Source organism: Trichomycterus rosablanca, chromosome 12, assembly GCF_030014385.1.
Source record: "Trichomycterus rosablanca isolate fTriRos1 chromosome 12, fTriRos1.hap1, whole genome shotgun sequence".
Lineage (NCBI taxonomy): Eukaryota > Metazoa > Chordata > Actinopteri > Siluriformes > Trichomycteridae > Trichomycterus > Trichomycterus rosablanca.
Genome location: NC_085999.1, coordinates 8949028 through 8971496, shown reverse-complemented (window position 1 = coordinate 8971496; position 22469 = coordinate 8949028). Strand labels below are relative to the sequence as shown.

The following is a 22469-nucleotide window of genomic DNA, read 5'->3' as shown; positions in this document are numbered from 1 at the left end:
AGTCAGTAATTGTAGAACAACAAAGTGTTTCTATTGGTAAGAGGAGCTGATAAAATGGACAGTGAGTGTAGAAACAAGGAGGTGGTTTTAATGTTTTGGCTGATCGGTGTATATACTGTATACATAAATAATTAGAGATATATAGATATATGTTCTTGTTTCTTGTGGTCACGTGGGTGTGCCAGTGGCCAGTGGTGCAGTGAGGGCACTACAGAAGCCAGTGACTGAAGCAGCCATGCCTCCAGAGTTAACAGCTGTATCAAGGTGCGCGCTGTCTCTCCCTCGCAGCCCATGATCTCGCAAAAGATGGTAGCAGCTCACACCTCTGCTCATTCCTCAGCCTCTTCAGAATGGATCGCCTGTCTGGACAAACGGTAAGCTGACACATTTCCAAATTCCATCACGGTGGTCGCTCGTTGTGCTCCAGGCTGATGAGTTGTATGATGCGGGAGCTGGACTGAAGCATGCTAGCGGTGGTTTGTGGGGAGGAGGATGATGTTGAACAGGTAGACCGACCGCAGTGGTGCGTTTCTAGAGCTTTCTTAACGGGAGTAGAGATCTGTAACACGAAAACGTGTCAGAGGAACGTTTTGTTTTAATATTACAGCTCGGGTTTATGATGCATTATAACCTAACGTGCTTTACTGCAAGCTCAGCATCTCTACAAACCTCAGGACGCATCATCTGACCTGCCGTATTCAGCACAGCCTCTGTGTTCCATACAACTAATTATAGCATTAAATAGCACCAATAAATAAATGTTATTATTATTTACAGATCAGTAAAACAAAGAAACAGCACTGTGAACTGTACATCTTTTTGTTCACCACCACCACCCAACTGTCTGTGCTTGATGTAACGTGTGTTAATAGCTTCTGGAGTAGCTGTAAAAACAACTGTTGTGGAATTGATCCATTTATTTATTACATCCACTAACCGCATTGTCATGGTCAGGGATGTAGTGGGTCCCACCCAGAAAAACGGGGCACAACGGGGCACAACAATACACTGTGGATACACTCACTTACAACTAAACAATTATTTTCCATTTTCAATAACTCCATCTTTAATGCTCCATCATGGTTAAGTCAGCAGGACACCGGCCGCTCAGGTGGGGTTTCGAATACATCGTATCGAACCTCAGCTCTGCCTCTCCGACTAGGCTGGGCGGCAGTATGAACAACAAATGGCTGTTGTTCATAGGGTTAGTGGTAAAAAGTCGGATCATAGGTCCTCATAACTGGTGCAACTGCGGCCCCTGCTGGCTGACTGATGACGCCTGCACAGGGCTGAGGAATAATGCTGATGGGGGTGTGTCCCTCCGTGCACAGTGCCTGTCAAGTATATGAACTCGGCTCGTGCGGTTGAAAAATGCACTATCTGTACTGACTGTGCGTACCGGAGGGGGCGCGTGTCAGTTGAGAGGCGTCCTCAGTCAGCGGTGAAGGGTCGAATCAGTATAGATTGCAATTCTATTGCAATTCTGAATTGTTTAAGGGAGCTGGCCGACAAACCACAGCCCTCATCAGGGTGAAGCTGTTAGTGAAAATAAATCAAAATAAATTGCCCCTAAATGAGAGGGAGGATGGATTGCCCCCCCCCCCCCCCCGCCCTGCCATACAAACAATCTTTTGACTGAACAAATTCCCACAGACACTCTACTTTAACACCATTTGTTTTTGAAATGGGATGTCCAACAAGCTCATGGTCAAGTGTCCAAATACTTTTGTCCATAGTGTATTTGGTTACAGTTGGATAATTTAGGGTTTAAAATGCAGGTAAGACTTTACCCCAGAGCATATACAGCTGCTGCCTGTGATGTGTACACAATACTGTTACCTTTTTTATTATACAAAAATAAATAATTAATGCTGTCCATTGTTTTTCAAACTAGGGTGTTTGTAGTAGAGCATTTATCACCTGAGGGAGAGCAGCAGCATGGCACTGACAGCAAACTCATTATGTTTTTGGCCTATGATGCATATCCAAGTAAAGCAAATAATGATAAAAAACAAGAACTGGTGGTAAAACAGACAATGAATGAATGAATGAATGAATGAATTGACATATTCATATAAAAAGTGCTTTCATATAAAAGGTGTTTAACCCCTGTAAGGTTGAGGTTGTGGCTTTGTGTGGGTCACAGTAGTTTATTCACACCAAACTCAATTTGTGCATTGGTGTATACTGTAGTTATGATGGAACAGGAAAGGGCCTTCCCCAGACTTGGCAATTTATTTCATATAATGGATTGTATGCATATATTGTATGTATGTAGCTTCTAGTATAGTTACTATCAGACACAGGCGGCACTGTGGCTAAGTGGGTAGCACTGTCGCCTCACAGCAAGAAGGTCCTGGGTTCGATCCCCAGTTGGTGCGGTCCGGGTCCTTTCTGTGTAGAGTTTTCATGTTCTCCCCGTGTCTGCGTGGGTTTCCTCCAGGTGCTCTGGTTTCTTCCCACAGTCAAAAGACATGCAAGTGAGGTCAATTGGAGATACAAAATTGTCCATGACTGTGTTTGATATAAGCTTGTAAACTGATGAATCTTGTGTGATGAGTAACTACCGTTCCTGTCATTAATGTAACCAAAGTGTAAAATATGATAATAAACAAAACAATACTATCAGACACACATACAAACCTCATTTTCAGAAAAGAAAATGAGAATCTGTTATTTGTTAATTCTCTTGAACCTTTAACCAACAAAAATATGAAGAGAGTTCCAGTGTATTTACTGACCAACTTAGTTGTATTTTCTAAAAAGGCATTTCTTTGTACTTTTGTCAGACTTAAAATAATGCATCTTACAAACTGCACTAATTATACTGGATTTTAAAAAAATACAAATTACCATCTTTGATACACGTAAACTTTTTAGGTCAATCTAATTCTAAAAAAGTGCATGTACTCCCTAAAAAATTGAATGAAATGGGTTAAACTTTTTCCTCCTGTTTTACACAACACAGTGGTTATGATGATTTGCTGATAGGCCACCTACAGGTATAACAGAACTACACAAACATGTTCAGTCCACGATTATTGACTTCTGTACTTCCCTTAATGTGTTTATGGCACAGACAGACCTCACTGTGCCAGCGTAATGATGGTCGACCCATCTCTGGCTGACGTTAATCGATGTATAATTTCGGAGTAAATCAATATAAGTACAGTTTTATAGCCATCTTCACTCAGAGAAGGATGTGAATGAGTAGGGAATTTAGCCAAATCACTGGGCGTGATGCCAGACAAAGCGATCTTTTAACAAACACTTCACTTAAGCTGGGGAACATGGGTTTCATTCCTGGTCTTTGTAACCAATTTTTTATATATTCTCTCAGTGTCCTTGTGTGTTTTTTTTATTGGATACTCCGGAACTTCCTTTTATCATCTTAAAGCAGGTTAAAAGGTAGATTGGTTACTTTAAATTGCCAGAAGTGAGTGAGTAAAGATGCGAGTGTGTAATACACTGGATTGGATTTTGTTCCTAGTCCAATCTATCTATGTGGGCTTCCTCTAAGTTCTCCAATTTCCTTTAATTCTTACTCTGAAAAAGAATGAATGCAGGTTGAGGTGTGGTGCAGGGGTGGTGCAGCAGTCTATTAATCTAGCCCAGCACCGCTAAGATCCATTGCTATTAGATGGCCAGGCATTTACACAGACATTGGCTATGTCAGGGGAAGTGGATTGGCGTGTTCATGCCTTGCGCCCAGTATTTCTTGGTGGAATCGGACCTATGATCCCGACCAGGATAAAGCGATCGATTAAAATAAAATAAACGATGAGGTGCGTCTGCTGTGCACAGTGGCTAGGCAGGTAATGTGAGTGCTGCATAGATCCAGTGTCTTGGATTTGATTCTTACCTCTGATTACTATGAAGTAGATAAAGAGGACCCAATTGAACAAACAAAAATATTATACTTGGTCATTTATTTATTGATTTTTGTCTGATTTTGACCAGTTTTGTCTGCTGCAGGCACTGCCAATTGTGCCTGCTAGGGGGTGCCCAGCCGACTGCTACCAGAGCTGAGATTCGAACTCAAACTTGTACTGAAACAAAGAGTTTAAGGGTTAAGCAAGTTATTAGTTTAATTATATGTGTTTGCTTTAAAACATATTGTCCCTGTGTTGAGAAATACCCCCATATGTGGTAGTAAAGCATTTTGTATTTTGTAAAGATATGAAGGCAAAATAGTAAAAATTACAGTGGTTTCATTTTCATTCTCCAAACACTGTGTTTCAGTTGCTTTCAAACCCCAAAACGCGTTACGCCAGAAATTAGTTCACCCTAGAGATCGGGTCCCTCGACACGAGTGTATGCTGTTAGGTGCCGGGAGGATTGCCGGGAACTGTACATCGGGGAAACTAAACAGCCACTGGTGAAACGGATGACCCAGCATAGAAGATCGACCTCTTCTGGCCAGGAGGCGGTTTACACTCACCTGCAAGCCAGTGGCCACTCATTTAATGATAAAGATGTGCAGATCCTTGACAAGGAGGAACGCTGGTTTGAATGTGGAGTCAAAGAGGCCATCTATGTGAAGAGGGAACGACCATCTCTTAACTGGGGGGCCTGAGAGTACATCTCTCACCAACTTACAATGCTGTGATAGGAGCTGTACCCCAATCTTATGTGAAAGGCACACATGGCCATTGTAATTAATGGTCATTGTGATTTGCATATGGACGTGATCACCGGTTTCATTGTTATGCAATGGGCAGTGATCAATCGTCATGCAAATCAACTGCATGTAAGGTTGGGGTTATTCACCATCAGCTCAGACTGAAGAAGTCACTTGGATGAATGACGAAATGTTTCTCTACAACAAACTTGTGTCCAGATGAACTGATTCAACTTTGTGGATTTGTGTACCTGGATTATTGAGCATGCATCAACAGAAATGGTTTCATTACTTCCCCTTTTATCTGGTTGATAATTTTTTACTTCAGAGTGTCAGTGTGTTCCAAGACAGGTCATGAAATATTAACACATCAGTTCCTGAAGCTGCTCAGGGATCAGAGTTACAGTGGTGTTCATAGGGACATGACGCACTGTGCCAGATGTGTTTACATAGTAAATGGGACTTCCATTTGGCTTTAACAAACACACACACATGCTGGGATAAAAGGGTGACAATCTGCAGTTTGCTCAGGTGGGTGGTACCTGTGGACTCTTTTTACGTGCAGAATATTTACCTAACAATATAATACCTAACAAGTTGTAATATTTGCCTGCTGTTCTCAGAAACTGATACAATTGTTATATGATGTTATAACCAGGTCTGAATCAGATCATTTTTGATTTATTTTAAGACTGTTGTCTGGTTTTGTTGAAAGATACACTGATCAGACATAACATTAAAACCACCTCCTTGTTTCTACACTCACTGTCCATTTTATCAGCTCCAATTACCATATTGAAGTACTTTGTAGTTCTACAATTACTGACTGTAGTCCATCATACTTTTAGGTGGTGGATGATTCTCAGCACTGCAGTGACACTGACATGGTGGTGGTGTGTTAGTGTGGGTTATGCTGGTATGAGTGGATCAGACACAGCAGTGCTGATGGAGTTTTTAAATACTGTGTCCACTCACTGTCCACTCTATTAGACACTCCTACCTAGTTGGTCCACCTTGTAGATGTAAAGTCAGAGACGATCACTCATCTGTTGCTGCTGTTTGAGTTGGTCATCTTCTAGACCTTCATCAGTGGTCACAGGGCACTGCCTACGGGGCGCTGTTGGCTGAATGTTTTTGGTTGGTGGATTATTCTCAGTCCAGCAGTGACAGTGAGGTGTTTAAAAACTCCATCAGCTCTGCTGTGTCTGATCCACTCATACCAGCACAACACACACTAACACACCACAACCATGTCAGTGTCACTGCAGTGCTGAGAATTATCCACCACCTAAATAATACCTGCTCTGTAGTGGTCCTGAGAGAGTCCTGACCATTGAAGAACAGCATGAAAGGGGGCTAACAAAGCATGCAGAGAAACAGATGGACTACAGTCAATAATTGTAGAACTGCAAAGTGCTTCTATATGGTAAGTGGAGCTGATAAAATGAACAGTTAGTGTAGAAACAAGGAGGTGGTTTTAATGTTATGGCTGATCAGTGTAAGACCTGGGAAACTGGGTTTGATTTAACACTTTAAAACACTTGCATCTCTCTTGCATCTGTGAGGGTTTCGTCTGTGTACTGGTTGGCCTTTACCTCCCAAAACATTGTAGTACGTTCTTGTATTGTTGCTATTAATCTTAGCCAATAATATATGCCAGTGAGGTGTCGATGTTGTAAGTTTGTTTATTTGTGTGTGTGTGTAATAGACCAGCAGAGCGATCTGGAGAAGACGTGGACATCATCATGGCTCATCTGAAACGGGTGAAAGCATTCGAGAAGTTCCACCCAGCCATGCTGCAGCAGATTTGTCTGTGTAGCTACTACGAGTGCCTGGAGAAAGGCGTCACATGTAGGTCACGTTACATAAAGCAAACACATGGTTGTTTTTGTTATTGGAAGGCTGATGATAAAATACTCTGCTTAATTTATTGTGCATGAACTATTAGATTGAACTAAAATAATATGAATGATTTTGCTTACTAACTTCCTTGAGCTTTATTTTTTTTCTTTACTGTAGTGTACCGACAGGGTGATATTGGCAGGTGTTGGTACACGGTCCTCTCAGGCTCTCTTGATGTAAAAGTCTCAGAAACTGCAAATCATAAGGTAATTTACATTTTAAATTCATTTCAGGGCATTTTCATTTTATTTAAGCTACGTTCTGTAAGCAGTACCTTTCAAAATAATATGAAACATAGACTGAGCAATACAAGCTATAAAAAATATTTATTTCAATCTCAGATTGATTATTGCAACGTCCTGTTTTCTGCTCTTAGTATGTCTGCTCGTGATCGTTTGCAGGCAGTACAGAATGCTGCTGCTAGATTACTTATTAGCTCAAATAGACGGTGCCACATAACCCCTCTGTTAAGATCTCTACACTGGCTTCCTGTGCAGTATAGGATCCAGTTTAAAATTTTAACTATTACTTACAGAGCATTGCATGATCAGGCTCCGATGTATATATCAGAGCTACTCCACCCATATATATCCGGGCGCTCTACTAAGTCTAACAAGCTGAACTTGCTGTCTGTCCCACGCTCCCGCTTAAAGACTCGTGGGGATTGCGCATTTGAGGTCAACGCTCCAAAATTATGGAACGCATTACCCAACTTTTTAAGATCCGCAGATTCTGTGGATTCTTTAAAAAAACAACTAAAGACAGGCATTTGAATGATGTAACTGGCACTGGGTTCTGCTGCTGTTTGTTTTATTAGGTGTTTTTATTGTATTTTATGTTGTGTGATATTATGATATTATGTAGATGTGTGTATATTTTATGTTATGTAATGTTTTTGGAAATTACTTTGTGATTGTTATCTGTGAAAAGTGATATATAAATACATTTCACTTACTTACTTACAATCTGTAAATATAAAAAGTGGGACTATTATTTTTGTGTCCACAAAGTTGAATCAGTTCATCTGGACACAAGTTTGTTGTAGAGATACGTTTCGTCACTCAATCCGAATGACTTCTTCAGTCATAGATGAACTGATTCAACTTTGTGGATTTGTGTACCTGGATTATTGAGCATGCATCAACAGATATTATTTTTGTGGTTAAATTATTAAAAGAAATTGTTTACACAGAAATATCTGGGCAGCATGGTGCTTTATAGATTTAGCAAACCAGGTCAAGCAATATGTAACAGATCAACAAAAGTCAAGCAGCTGCTTTAAAATTCTAACAGGAACACAAAAGACCCCAGAACTACATCTAAACAGCAGTAGATATCTATGTAGTAGAGTCAAGTGTTCACAATCTCACAACAGAATAAATCACTGTATATATAGTGTGATGAAATAATAAATTCCACTACACACAACACACTCTTGGGTGGCTAAGTGGGTAGCAGTGTCACCTCACAGCAAGAAGGTCCTGGGTTTGACCCCCAGATGGGGCGGTCCGGGTTCTTTTCTGTGTGACGTTTGCATGTTCTCCCCGTGTCTGTGTGGGTTTCCTCACGGCAAGTGACGTGAATTGGAGATGCTAAATTGTCAGTCATGAATGTAACCAAAGTGTAAAAAAATGACGTTAAAATCCTAATAAACAAACAAACAAACATTTACCTTGTGTGGTGGAGGTGATGTTTTTTTGCTGTGATTGTATAGTGGAGACTCAAAGTATCTATTATTCTAAGTTTGAAGCATTGCTGGTGGCTACTAGAGCAGGGCTGGTGCATAACTAAGTCCTAGAACTTGCAACAACTGAGCATAAAACCTCAAGAAAAGGCGAGAACAAAGCGAGCCTCCCGACAAAATAAAGCCTATCACTCACGTAAACAGAGAGATAGGCACCAGCTAGCAGACAATTACTGAACTACTGGTCATGGTACATTTCTCACAGGAATTTTAAACAATCGGATCGGACATTCAGTTTTCCAGATTTTGTCAATTAAATCCGAAATACGTTTAATTTAGGTTAAATACATTTTTTTTTCTTTTTTTAACAATGTCCTGAATTCTCTTAATTTATTGCAAGTATATTTTGAAAAATATTTTTAAACTGGTGGGCTTTTCACTCACACTATGTTTTGCATTTTTTCAGTTATATATATTTTCTAATAGAGCTTAGACTAGATTTAGAAGTACAAAGTGTCATGATACATCCAGTAATAAATAATTAATACTTTGATGTTTTTTTTGCTAAGTAAGCTTCTTACTCTTTCTCTCTGGTCATTGTGGAGGTGGTTTAAGTGGCACATTACCTCTTCGTCCTTTTTAACCTCGCACAGATTTAAGACGTTATATTACCTCCTGGAGAGGCTGGAGTCGGAAAGCATCATTAGAGCTTTGTGTTTGTATTCACGGCCCATAAGTGTTTGAGCATTAAGACTCAACTGTACTCAACTTGTTTCTTTCTGTTCTCTGTTTCATTAAGGATGCAGTCACCATTTGCACGCTGGGCATCGACACAGCATTCGGGGAGTCGGTTCTGGACAATACGCCACGTCATGCCACTATTGTAACCCGAGAGTTCTGTGAGCTGCTGCGCATTGAGCAGAGGGAGTTTAGAAGCCTGTGGGAGGTAAGAGAGCCCTCACTGAGCTACCGTGCTGTATCTGTTACATATACTGTACCTACATACATATTGTTATGCATGTGGATTAGTTATATATAAGTCATAATAGTACACTTTTGAATGGTGTACAATGTACAGTCATTGTAGTTAATGTTATTTATTTTTTAACGTTCAGGCACAGAAATATTTTGTCTCAACATGCAGTGGTTGATAGATTGATGCAGTGATGCGTTTGTGATCACGGACCAGCAGGGGGCAGCGTTTGGTAAAATACTGATTTGTCCTCTCGCCAAGCTTTGTGTACATTAGTAATTCAGATTTCCTTCATGGGTTTAGCAAAGCATTTGTCCTGGTCTAGTTTTGTCTTTGTTATGGTCTCTTTCCTAATGTAATATAACTGCAAAGTCACTTTTGACTATATTAAAATGTTAAAAAAAAGATTAATATCAAACCTTAAAAACCTGCTTTCACTAGAAAACATGTTTACTGAATGCACACCAGGAAAAACATAAAGTATACAATAAAACGTTTTATAAATGAATAAAATTAAAATCAAACTGATGCTAAACGTTATGATCTCAATACACCGATTAGGCATAACATTATGACCACCTTCCTAATATTGTGTTGGTCCCCCTTTTGCTGCCCCGTACACAACAAACTGCGATGCTTTGTGTATTTTGACACCTTTCTATCAGAACCAGCAGTAACTTCTTCAGCAATGTGAGCTACAGTAGCTCGTCTGTTAGATTGGACCACACCAGCCTTCGCTCCCCACGTGCATCAATGAGCCTTGGCCACCCATGACCCTGTCATCGGTTTACCACTGTTCCTTCCTTGGACCACTTTTGATAGATACTGACCACTGCAGACCGAGAACACCCCACAAGAGCTGCAGTTTTGGAGATGCTCTGACCCAGTCGTCTAGTCATTACAATTTGGCCCTTGTCAGACTCGCTCAAATCTTTATGCTTGCCCATTTTTCCTGCTTCTAACACATCAACTTCGAGGATAAAATGTTCACTTGCTGCCTAATATATCCCACCCACTAACAGGTGCCATGATGAAGAGATAATCAGTGTTATTCATAATTCATAATGTTATGCCTGGTCGGTGTATTGATTTTAAACTAAGCAAACATAAATCAATAAGCAATTCAGTGCTATAAATCTGCATGTTTTTCTGCATGGAGAATAATGAGGTTATGAAATTTTACAAAGTATTCACTTGAATAAGATCACTAAGTGTGTTTTAAACCTACCAGACTTGAGTCCTTTTGGACCTTGAGTACAGTAAACGTGGACATGCACAAAACAGTTCTTAAGCTGGATACAATCTCTGGTCTGCCGGGAATCATGTTTTACTTTATGTACTTTTCCCCAAACATACTTTAAAATGTTGACACAAAAGTTTATCAGAGCGTGTGAGGAGATCAGTGACCCGGGGAATGTCTCCTAAAGCTTTAGGCCAGGCACAACTAAGGGGGTCTAAATAATATCCTAGAGGACAGTGATGTCTGAGTGGTTTCCTTTGGGACAGGGAGCTGTCTCTCTGTGGAGACTGGTCATTCCCTTGGTATTACAGTTGTAGAATGCACATTGTTTTGGATAAGCGTGTCTGCTGTGGATAACAGGAAAGTAAGATTTGTGGGGTAACAGAAACGCTTCTGCTCTTTTGACTGGTTTGTGTAAGGTAAAAGCTTTAATTTGACTTTTTGGTGTCTTCTTTTTCTTGGCTGTATACTTTATTCTATTTAATTGTCAGTTTATTGTTAATTGTTATCTTAGTAGAACATTATTTTGGCATTAGACTGAGTAAATGATGGACATCATTGTCATTTAATTTTAGGTTTTGGATGTTTTTCTAGTTCCTATTCCTATTAAGCAAATTATCTAAAACTTTACTTATTAGTCCAATGCACAACTGTTGCCTTATTGAGTAAACTATAAAAACAACCAATACCATACAATATATTCAACTGTTTCATAATAAAAATAGAAGAGGCTTTAAAGTCACATTTTTGTACAGTGGCATTCATGCCCTTATTATGTGTGGTTTCATATGGACACAAATATTAAGTACACTATTTAATAAAATGCTCTTGAAGAAAATCAATCAAGATTTGATAACAGACTGCCTATATTGTTATGTCATCATTTGTATATATCAAACTAACATTATTACATCATATTACACTTTACAATGATTAATGCAAATCATGCAGACATCATTTATTTATTTATTGGCCACAGTGTGTGAAAATAAACTGCAACCTAAACACTATACAGTACACAATAATGTTAGTTAATGTTAGTTAATAATAGTGTTAGTGGATAACAATGTAAAATAACTATAAATGTTGTAAGTAAAATATTCTGGTTATGTTTTATATTATGTAGATATCATTAAGCTTATATAAAAAACTTATGTTTTTAAAAACTGCTAGGTGGCCATGGTATAAGGAAGTTAGGTATCCTGTTTCCTAGGGAAATAACAGATTTGGCTTTGCGTCATGGTGTCTCTTCTGTTATTTGCTTATCACAGGACGCTTTGCAGGGCATTTTTTGTCATTCCTTCTATTTTTGTACTTAGGAAGCATGAATGACCAAGTGTAAACAGAGTATTGTTAAAGATTTGTTTATAGCATTTATAACTTCACAAGTCATGTCCGCTAGAAATATTTAAGGATGTAAGATTTAATAATAATAGCAGGAAAATGATGTTGCAGTCCTGCAGTGTAGATATTTATATGTAGATTGTAGTTATACGGTTGTGTTTATGTTTTTTGTCAGTAGAACTTTGCTTTCTTTGTTATATTATTCAGATATTTGCTGCTCAGTAAATGTAGATAGTGTTTTAGCATTTAACCAGTTAAAGCAATTCATTACAACTCAGAACAATGTGAACTGCTGAGTGTGTGCACGTCTGACAACAGGAAGCCTCAACTAATGATTTGATGCAATTTAACACTACCCCTATCACATTGTCTTCTCAGCTTCTCAGAATTCCTTTAAACACACACACACACACACACACACACACACACACACACACACACACACACACACACACACACACACACACACACACAGAGAGAGAGAGTTTTATCAGTATTCTTTCTTTATTTAACATAAAAAACTTAAATTGAAATAATAGTTGCGGCACGGTGGCTGAGTGGGTAGCACTGTCACCTTACAGCAAGAAGGTCCTGGGTTCGATCCCCAGGCGTGGCGGTCCGGGTCCTTTCTGTGCGGAGTTTGCATGTTCTCCCCGTGTCTGCGTGGGGTTTCCTCCCACAGTCCAAAAACATGCAGTCAGGTTAATTGGAGACACTAAATTGGCCTTTAGGTGAATGGGTGTGTGTATGTGTGTGTGTATGTGTGTGTGCCCTGCCTCCGTCCAGGGTGTTACTGTGTGTCTTGCGCCCATTGAAAAGCTGGGATAGGCTCCAGCGGTTCTCTGCGGTTCTTTGTGAAAGTGAAAGCAAGACAATAAAGTGGGACAGGAGGAATATGAATGCCTTTAAACGTTGTGCTGACAGAGGCTTTGGAGAGTGCTGAAAGTTTTTACAAAATGACCCCTGGACTCCTGTTACAAGGTTTTAATAAATGAGTTTGCTATTTTTTCTCAGTTTGAAAGAAACTTAAATGAGTTCCTTCAATAAGTGTGTATGTTGGAGATCTTTGCACAGTTGGATCCATTAAAACATGTAGATGTCTGCATGTCTGTCTGTGTTAGGTTAATTATGGCTGAACAACAAGGAAAGTTGACTAATATAGGAAATGAAAGAGACACTGTGTTTAAATGTGTGTTCACTGCCCTTTAGCTTGGCCAGTTTAATGGTGTTGCCGTACCACCCACACAAGTCAGGATGCTCACACTGCTGTTTTTATACCAACACACATGCGCCTATCAGAACAATGTCCTTATTATCTCAGTTTCTATGGATAATGCAACGCTAGTAACACTGGCTTCTTTATAAAACAGTGGAAGGAGTAATGGTTGCTGATGGTTGCATGATCAGGTCATGTTGCTTTAGGCTTCTCCTGATTTGCCTTTAAATTATAAAAAACAGGAAGTGATTCACTATCTTAAAGTTAATATCAGTCCACACAACATGCACACAAATAAAAAAACACATGCCATCCTTAACAATCTTGGGTTAAAAAAACTCAGCTCTACAAGACACAAGAAGAATGGCTTAATGGACCCCAAGCAACAATTCATTTTTATGTTATGTGTCAAAACTATGCTCCATCATTCACTTCTGTGTTCGACTCGTCATCCAAAAATCACGAGTTTTGGCTTATGATGTCATAACCATCTGTAGTCAGGAGTCCAAGAGAGTTTATCAATGCATTAAATGCACTAACCAATCTTGGTGAGTTCATAACGGTGTTCAGCACCCATCTTGAAGCATGGAATTGCATAAGCTCCAGTTTGAAAAGTGGCAGCGGTTGATTTAGTCAAAAAGTCATTTGTGGGGTCAGGCACTAATTGTTGACAAGGAGGGCTGATTTGTAATCTCATTCCCAAAAAAAGACACTAGACTTGAGGTCTTAATAAATCATTTATTTCCCCATTTAAAAGTAACAATAAAAAGTATTAAGAATATTTAACAACAGCTGTACAATCAATACCAATATAACCCAGTTTTGATATACACTATATGACCACTGTATGGTGCAGGTGTTTATCCACACTCATTTGTAACAGGTGAATAAAATAAATGATATGCCACTGGTAAAAGTTTGGGGAGGGCTCCTTTCTGTTCCAGCTTAACTGTGAGCCTGTGGACAAAGCGAGGTAGAGTTCATTGTGGTAGCCTGACCAGCCCTAACCTGATCCTGACGAATTGGATTATCAATTGCAAGCCAGGCCTTCTTATCCAATAGTTTCTGACTCTATTGTCTGAATGGACAAGATATATAGAAAGGTAGATGGATGGATGGATAGATACATAGATAGATGGATAGATAGATACTTAGATAAATAGATAGATGGATGGATGGATGGATGGATGGATGGATGGATGGATACATAGATAGATGGATAGATAGATACATAGATAAATACATAGATGGATGGATGGATGGATGGATGGATGGATGGATGGATGGATGGATAGATAGATAGATAAATACATAGATAGATAGATACATAGATGGATGGATGGATGGATGGATGGATAGATACATAGATAGATACATAGATCGATGGGTGGATGGATGGATGGATAGATATTTTATTTATCCCAAAATAAATTATTGGCACAGAATCCAGCTTCCAGTAAGCAATCATAAGACTCACAAACAATAAATCTCATTTCCGTTGCCGATCTCTCTAATGGCAGCAGCACAGAAATGGGCTAAACCAAAAATGTCCCAGAGGCACATTACAAAATCTTGTGAAAAGCTCACCGTCACCAAATCATAACACATCAAAACACCAACCGAGTTGTGTTACACCTTTACAATACAGTTCCTAAGATTTTAGAATCTTTGCTATGGTGCATTTAAGCTGTTTAGAGCTCATTTTGGCTCAATACTTTCTGAAGAGACTTTTACATTTTCACCTACCTGTTTGCCCACCTACACAGAAAATATCTGTGCAACCGTAATATAATAGATGTAATTCTGACAGAAGCTTCAGGCAGTGTCCACACAGTGATCAATGCACATTTATAATTGGAAATAGTCCGGTGATCAAGGAAAAGGACACAAATTCATTCATTCATGTAAAGAGCCACACAAACATGCATGCACAAAATGCACCCTGTGTAGGAAAAGAAAGGGGCTCTGACAAAAACCAGCAGCACCTGTTTAGATGGCACATTTCTATTTCAAAGCTGGCGGCATCTGATTGTTTATTAGGTTGTCTTTGAATAAAAGCCCCCCCTTTGAAGCCACATGGCCCTGTAAGCCATAAAACCTTTAGAGAGGCAAAGTGAAGCTTTAATGCAAGCGAATGAGCGTTTTAGATAGCGTGTGCAGCCAGCAGGAAAACCATGTCCACTGTAGCTGTACCACACCAACATTTCTCTCGCAGCATCTCTGCTCAAGGCCATGATTCAGCTTTTGTTTTTGTGTTTTTATTCTGAACCACTTTTACATTAAGTATGTACCACAGTTGCCTGCCTTAACAAATGCTTGACGTACAATAGCCACATACTATAAATATACACTGATCAGCCATAACATTAAAACCACCTCCCTGTTTCTACACTCACTGTCCATTTTATCAGCTCCACTTACCATATAGAAGCACTATGTTGTTCTACAATTACTGACCGTAGTCCATATGCTTCTCTACATACCGTTTTAGCCTGCTTTCACCCTGTTCTTCAATGGTCAGGACCCCCACAGGACCACCACAGAGCAGCTATTATTTAGATGGTGGATCATTCTCAGCACTGCAGTGACACTGACATGGTGGTGGTGTGTTAGTGTGTGTTGCTGGTATGAGTGGATCAGACACAGTAGCGCTGCTGGAGTTTTTAAATACTGTGTCCACTCACTGTCCACTCTATTAGACACTCATACCTAGTTGGTCCACCTTGTAGGTGTAAAGTCAGAGACAATCACTCATCTATTGCTGCTGTTTGAGTTGGTCATCTTTTAGATCTTCATCAGTGGTCACAGGACGCTGCCCATGGGGCACTGTTGGCTGGATATATTTTTGGTTGGTGGACTATTCTTAGTCCAGCAGGGACAGTGAGGTGTTTAAAAAAAACTCCATAAGCGCTGCTGTGTCTTATCCACTCATACCAGCACAACACACACTAACACACCACCACCATGTCAGTGTCACTGCAGTGCTGAGAATGATCTACCACCCAAATAATACCTACTCTGCAATGGTCCTGGGAGAGTCCTGACCACTGACCATGGGTGATACTGTTTCCAGTCAAGCAAGCTTTGCATCCTAAAGCTTAAATGCTGTCATGCAAGAAACAAGCCTTAGCTTGTCCAAACTTCTGTGTCCATGTAATCAGCAACAAACCTTAGCTGGACATTTAGTTTACAGTCTATACTCAATTATGTCAGTTAGTCAATTAATTATTAACAGCTTTTAAGGTAGCATTTTGTCTAAAATATGAAAATGTGTGTTTTACACTACAGGGTCCTCCTGGTTCTGCTGGCAGGTATGCACTGCATCTTTAAGTACACTTATGAACTACAGCAGATCTGAAAAAACTGTAGATTACATACAATAAAGCGTGGAAGATAGTGTGTGTGAGTGTGTGTCTGTGAGAGAGAGAGACAGAGAGAGAATGAGAGAGAGAGAGAGAGAGAGAGAGATGCTGGGCTGGACCGGTGACTGACCCCTCCCTGAGACTGGAGTGGTTGCTAAGCAATTAGCATACTCCAATCATCATCATGCTCTGATGATTATTCACTGTCCTGCTCTGATCTAGACCATGCCACACACACTCACACACACATACACACACAGAGCGCTTGTGCTCGGCACTCACTGGGACCCCGGAGCAAATAACGAGGCTCCGTCCGTCTCTCTCTCTCTCTCTCTCTCTCTCTCTCTCACACAGGGGCATTCTGCTGTCCGCTCACTACACTTCCACCCTCAGGAGCTTCCACACACACACACACACACACACACGCATGATTCAGTACCGGGAGAGTCTGAGAATAGTGTGAGTGTTTGGTAAAGGTTCAGTTTGTGATAGAAACTGTGAGTGGATAACATGCTGAGAGAGAAGAGCAACAGCAAAGACTGCTTTCATATCACTACACCCATGGAGCTTACTGTACTCTAGGTGAGTTCCTCTTTTGTGTGGCTTATAGATTTATATACTCAAGTTAGTGTCTTCAAAATGATTTTAATAGAATTTAGTTCATCAAATTGCAAGAAATGATAGGTTTAAGTTGTGGGTTACACTGCAAGTACTTTGTTATGTACAGTGTATCACAAAAGTGAGTACACCCCTCACATTTCTGCAAATATTTCATTATATCTTTTCATGGGACAACACTATAGACATGAAACTTGGATATAACTTAGAGTAGTCAGTGTACAGCTTGTATAGCAGTGTAGATTTACTGTCTTCTGAAAATAACTCAACACACAGCCATTAATGTCTAAATAGCTGGCAACATAAGTGAGTATACCCCACAGTGAACATGTCAAAATTGTGTCCAAATTGTGCCCAAATGTGTCGTTGTCCCTCCCTGGTGTCATGTGTCAAGGTCCCAGGTGTGAATGGGGAGCAGGGCTGTTAAATTTGGTGTTTTGGGTACAATTCTCTCATACTGGCCACTGGATATTCAACATGGCACCTCATGGCAAAGAACTCTCTGAGGATGTGAGAAATAGAATTGTTGCTCTCCACAAAGATGGCCTGGGCTATAAGAAGATTGCTAACACCCTGAAACTGAGCTACAACATGGTGGCCAAGGTCATACAGCGGTTTTCCAGGACAGGTTCCACTCGGAACAGGCTTCGCCAGAGTCGACCGAAGAAGTTGAGTCCACGTGTTCGGCGTCATATCCAGAGGTTGGCTTTAAAAAATAGACACATGAGTGCTGCCAGCATTGCTGCAGAGGTTGAAGACGTGGGAGGTCAGCCTGTCAGTGCTCAGACCATACGCCGCACACTGCATCAACTCGGTCTGCATGGTCGTCATCCCAGAAGGAAGCTGACGCACAAGAAAGCCAGCAAACAGTTTACTGAAGACAAGCAGTCCAAGAACATGGATTACTGGAATGCCCTGTGGTCTGACGAGACCAAGATAAACTTGTTTGGCTCAGATGGTGTCCAGCATGTGTGGCGGCGCCCTGGTGAGAAGTACCAAGACAACTGTATCTTGCCTACAGTCAAGCATGGTGGTGGTAGCATCATGGTCTTGGGCTGCATGAGTGTTGCTGTCACTGGGGAGCTGCAGTTCATTGAGGGAAACATGAATTCCAACATGTACTGTGACATTCTGAAACCGAGCATGATCCCCTCCCTTCGAAAACTGGGCCTCATGGCAGTTTTCCAACAGGATAACAACCCCAAACACAACCTCCAAGATGACAACTGCCTTGCTGAGGAAGCTGAAGGTAAAGGTGATGGACTAAACCCAATTGAGCACCTGTGGCGCATCCTCAAGTGGAAGGTGGAGGAGTTCAAGGTGTCTAACATCCACCAGCTCCGTGATGTCATCATGGAGGAGTGGAAGAGGATTCCAGTAGCAACCTGTGCAGCTCTGGTGAATTCCATGCCCAGGAGGGTTAAGGCAGTGCTGGATAATAATGGTGGTCACACAAAATATTGACACTTTGGGCACAATTTGGACATGTTCACTGTGGGGTGTACTCACTTATGTTGCCAGCCATTTAGACATTAATGGCTGTGTGTTGAGTTATTTTCAGAAGACAGTAAATCTACACTGCTATACAAGTTGTACACTGACTACTCTAAGTTATATCCAAGTTTTATTTCTATAGTGTTGTCCCATGAAAATATATAATAAAATATTTGCAGAAATGTGAGGGGTGTACTCACTTTTGTGATACACTGTATGTACACCGATCAGCCATAACATTAAAACCACCTTGTTTCTACCCACATTGTCCATTTTATCGGCTTCACTTACCATATAGAAGCCATTTTTAGTTCTACCATTACTGACTGTAGTCCATCTGTTTCTCTGCATGCTTGGGACTCTCCCAGGACCACTACATTTTAAGTATTATTTGGGTGGTGGGTCATTCTCAGCACTGCAGTGACACTGACATGATGGTGGTGTGTTAGTGTGTGTTGTGCTGGTATGAGTGGATCAGACACACCAATGCTGATGGAGTTTTTAAACACCTCACTATCACTGCTGGACTGAGAATAGTCCACCAACCAAAAATATATCCAGCCAACAGCGCCCCGTAGGCAGCGTCCTGTGACCACTGATGAAGGTCTAGAAGATGACTACTAAACAACTAAGTAGGAGTGTCTAATAGAATGGACAGTGAGTGGACACGGTATTTAAAAACTCCAGCAGCGCTGCTGTGTCTGATCCACTCATACCAGCACAACACACACTAACACACCACCACCATGTCATTGTAACTGCAGTGCTAAGAATGATCCACCACCTAAATAATACCTGCTCTGTGGTGGTCCTTTGGGGGTCCTGACCATTGAAGAACAGGGTGAAAGCAGGCTAAAAAAGTATGTAGAAAAACAGATGGACTACAGTCAGTAATTGTAGAACTTCAAAGTGTCTCTATATGGTAAGAGGAGCTGATAAAATGGACAGTGAATGTAGAAACGAGGTGGTTTTAATGTTATGGCTGATCAGTGTATGTGTCCATTTAGGAAGAAACAGAGCAGGGAGATCAGAGAAGTAAATCTTTGATTTGGATTTGGTTTATGGTACTATTATATCAGATTTTTTTTTACTGCAGACACTGCACAGAAAAATATAATGAGCAACCTTTTCCACCACTTTGCTGCAAAAACTACAATTTTCTGATATATATTGTTACTAGGGATGTAACGATGCACCACAAGACAGTTAAAAATCAGTGCACATGTGCCACGATTCGAATCGGTTATTCATTTAAGATGAATCGATATTTACTTTAAACAGCAGAGGCACTGGCGCTACTGACCTCGCCTGGTTGACGGCACTTCACAAAGTTGCCAGGTAGGGGATTTTCCAGCCAGATTTATTTATGTGAGGATACTTTCTTTATTTGTATTATTCATTTATTTATATAATGTGGGATTTGTTTTAACATTTTATTTAAGTTTTTTTACACAATAAGCATTATTTGGCGTAGTTTGTACTCACCTCAGAATAAAAGGGGATTTATTATTTAGATAAATAAAAGAAAAGCACAAATGTAGTATTTTATTTTTATTTTTTATTTTTTTTTAATAATAAAAGGAATATTGTCATATATACATATACAGTACATATACAGTATATTGTCATAATTTGTCTTCAATTTAATTTTGTTCGGGAAACATTGTATCGTGAACCTAGTATTGTGAATCGTATCGCATCGTGGACAGAGTGTATCGTTACATCCCTAATTGTTACTGTAATAAAAATAAAGTGTACTCTGAAAAATACTTAGGCTATAGACTTTTACCCCCAATATATAAATGTTAAAAATCTTAGAAGGATTAGCTTTAACCCTTGGTTTCAGAACAGGTTTTGTTTTTTGTACTGCTATTAATTATTAACTGCTATCATAAATTATTAAAAGCTACTAATTTAGGATATAGCAGTACTGATATACACCATGGGAAACAAATCAGCCAGTCATCATCCAAAGTCATCTTATAATTGCAACATCCACAACTTGCACAACTCAGTGTCTTATTTTATTTTTAATTTCCTTTTTTTTGCATTGTCCCAATTTGGATATACTTAATTTCCCTGTGCAAATTGTAGACCTCTGCCAGTTAATATGCTTGTCAAATTTGATGGCCAAGTAGCACCACAAGCTAGCCAGTTGCATCTGTATACTCACCAGTTGCACTTTTTAAGACGCTGCTCTCTCTCGATATTCCTCCACCACTCATGTTGGCATTTAGACCAGACAGTTGGTGTGGATTTTTCACTGGCAAGAAGGTAAATCCCCATCTAGCCTTCCTTCTTAGAGACGTGGCCAAATGTGGGTTTCAGAGGTGGTGGGCTAGTCTATTCAACTCTTGTGCCACTCAAGTGCCCTGAAATGCTTTAATAATAATTTTCAATAAATTTCAGATAGACTTTTTTCCTTTCTTATGTTGTCATAGCACCACAGCTGTAAGATCGGGTGCCATACACCATTATTCCTGCAGGGACCCGAATTTATACTTTAGAGCCCCTGATTGAGGAGAGCGAACTGACACACGCACTTTCCGACACGTGAGCAGTACCCGACTGCATCTTTTCACCTGCACGAGGCAAGTTCTCATGCCAATCAGCCTTGTGCACGGAGAGCCACACCCTGTTCAGCATTATTCCTCTACTCTGTGCGGACGCCATCAATCAGCCAGCAGAGTTGTAATTGCATCAATTATGAGGTCCCTATCCAGCTCCCTCCCTGTATGAACAACAAGCCATCGTTGTTCATATAGCCGCCCAGCCGGATGGCAGAGCTATTTGAAATCCCAGCTCTGGTGTGCTAGCGTATTTTACAGCTGTACCACCTGAGTGGCCTTTTTGTCAGCATTTGTAAGAAGTTGTAGGTTCTAACAGTAAGTGGGTTTCCTTTAATACTCAGATTTTTATCCAACCTCCCAGAAACATTCAGAAAGTGGTCTACTGTGAGTACATACATACATGTGACTGTCTTTTCCTTTGATATATTGTCACCCGGTCCAGGTTCTATTTCCGGCTTGCTCCTAGCATGAACCCACTGGACCCACCGTGACCCTGAACACAATGAAGCGCTTTAATGAATGCAATAAAATGTAATTCATAACTCACTGATAACTCACTTCACACTCACTGATTTAAATTCATTCAGATTTGTCATGATATCAGATTGCACCATCACACAGCTAGATTGCATTTTCTCTTTCCTGCTTCTCATTTCCTTTATTTCCCCTCTGTATCCGAGTTGGCAGGCGTATGACATGACAGTTATTTTTACTGCTCTTTTGGGTCAAGGTGGTAAAGATCATTTCTTGCTTTATAAAAACTCTGATGCTAATGTGTTGGACCAGGAGACTTTTTTTGATGCCTGTGCACACAGGGCTCTGGTTGTCATGGAGATGTGGACTACTATTGCTAATTTATGTTGCATCGTCTGGTGGGGCTTGTATTCGGCAGATGGTTTAGTCCAAATCTGTGGACTTCAAGTTTTAACTAATGGAATTTGTATAAAGTGTAATTTAACATTATAACTCCTACACTATTAGGTAAATATGGATAGAACAGCCCATATACATACTTTTCATGCTTTTTCATTTGCTGTATTGTTCTTGTTCTTGTACACACAGGATTCACTACAGTGATTTAAGTAAAAGTAAAAGATGATCTTTGTCAACAGTAATGAGGGTATTATATAAATGATCTGCGTAGTGAATAAAAGCACTCAAATTAGTTTGAGACAAAAAAAATGGTCATTTGGCATATGGATTACATTTCATTTACTAATGACCCTTAGTTAGAAGAAGATGGGTTTTAAAAATATTGCCTTACTTCGATTAATTTATCAGACCAATAACTATAATCAAATCAGACAAACTGCTTTTCTAGCATTTTGATACAGAATGTGTTTGTTTTATCAGGACAGATCATTAATATTGTGGCAGCAGTGCAATAATTATGTTGTTAAATGAAAGTATAAATGTATAAATGGAAAACATAATTGTAAGGTTAG

The 22469-nt window shown here is 40.0% G+C and overlaps 1 protein-coding gene and 1 long non-coding RNA gene across 5 annotated transcripts in view; one reads left to right on the top strand and one right to left on the bottom strand.

Moving 5' to 3' along the window:
* Positions 1–291: 291 nt before the first annotated feature.
* rapgef4a (Rap guanine nucleotide exchange factor 4a) overlaps positions 292–22469 on the top strand; it is a 50798-nt gene continuing 28620 nt past the window's right edge. The window contains exons 1-4 of one of the 4 annotated variants that reach the window (XM_063006639.1): positions 292–374; positions 6330–6472; positions 6641–6729; positions 9007–9153. In XM_063006639.1, coding sequence (XP_062862709.1) covers positions 292–374; positions 6330–6472; positions 6641–6729; positions 9007–9153 — 462 coding nt within the window. Of the gene's footprint in view, positions 375–6329; positions 6473–6640; positions 6730–9006; positions 9154–10793; positions 10840–16908; positions 16925–22469 lie in introns of those variants that run through there. The other 3 variants (XM_063006640.1, XM_063006641.1, XM_063006642.1) reach the window with 3 other exon arrangements.
* LOC134324712 (uncharacterized) lies at positions 6289–7156 on the bottom strand. The gene is made up of 3 exons (XR_010014219.1): positions 7057–7156; positions 6608–6715; positions 6289–6453 (listed from the first exon to the last, which is right to left on the bottom strand). It is a non-coding gene; the product is annotated as an uncharacterized LOC134324712 (long non-coding RNA).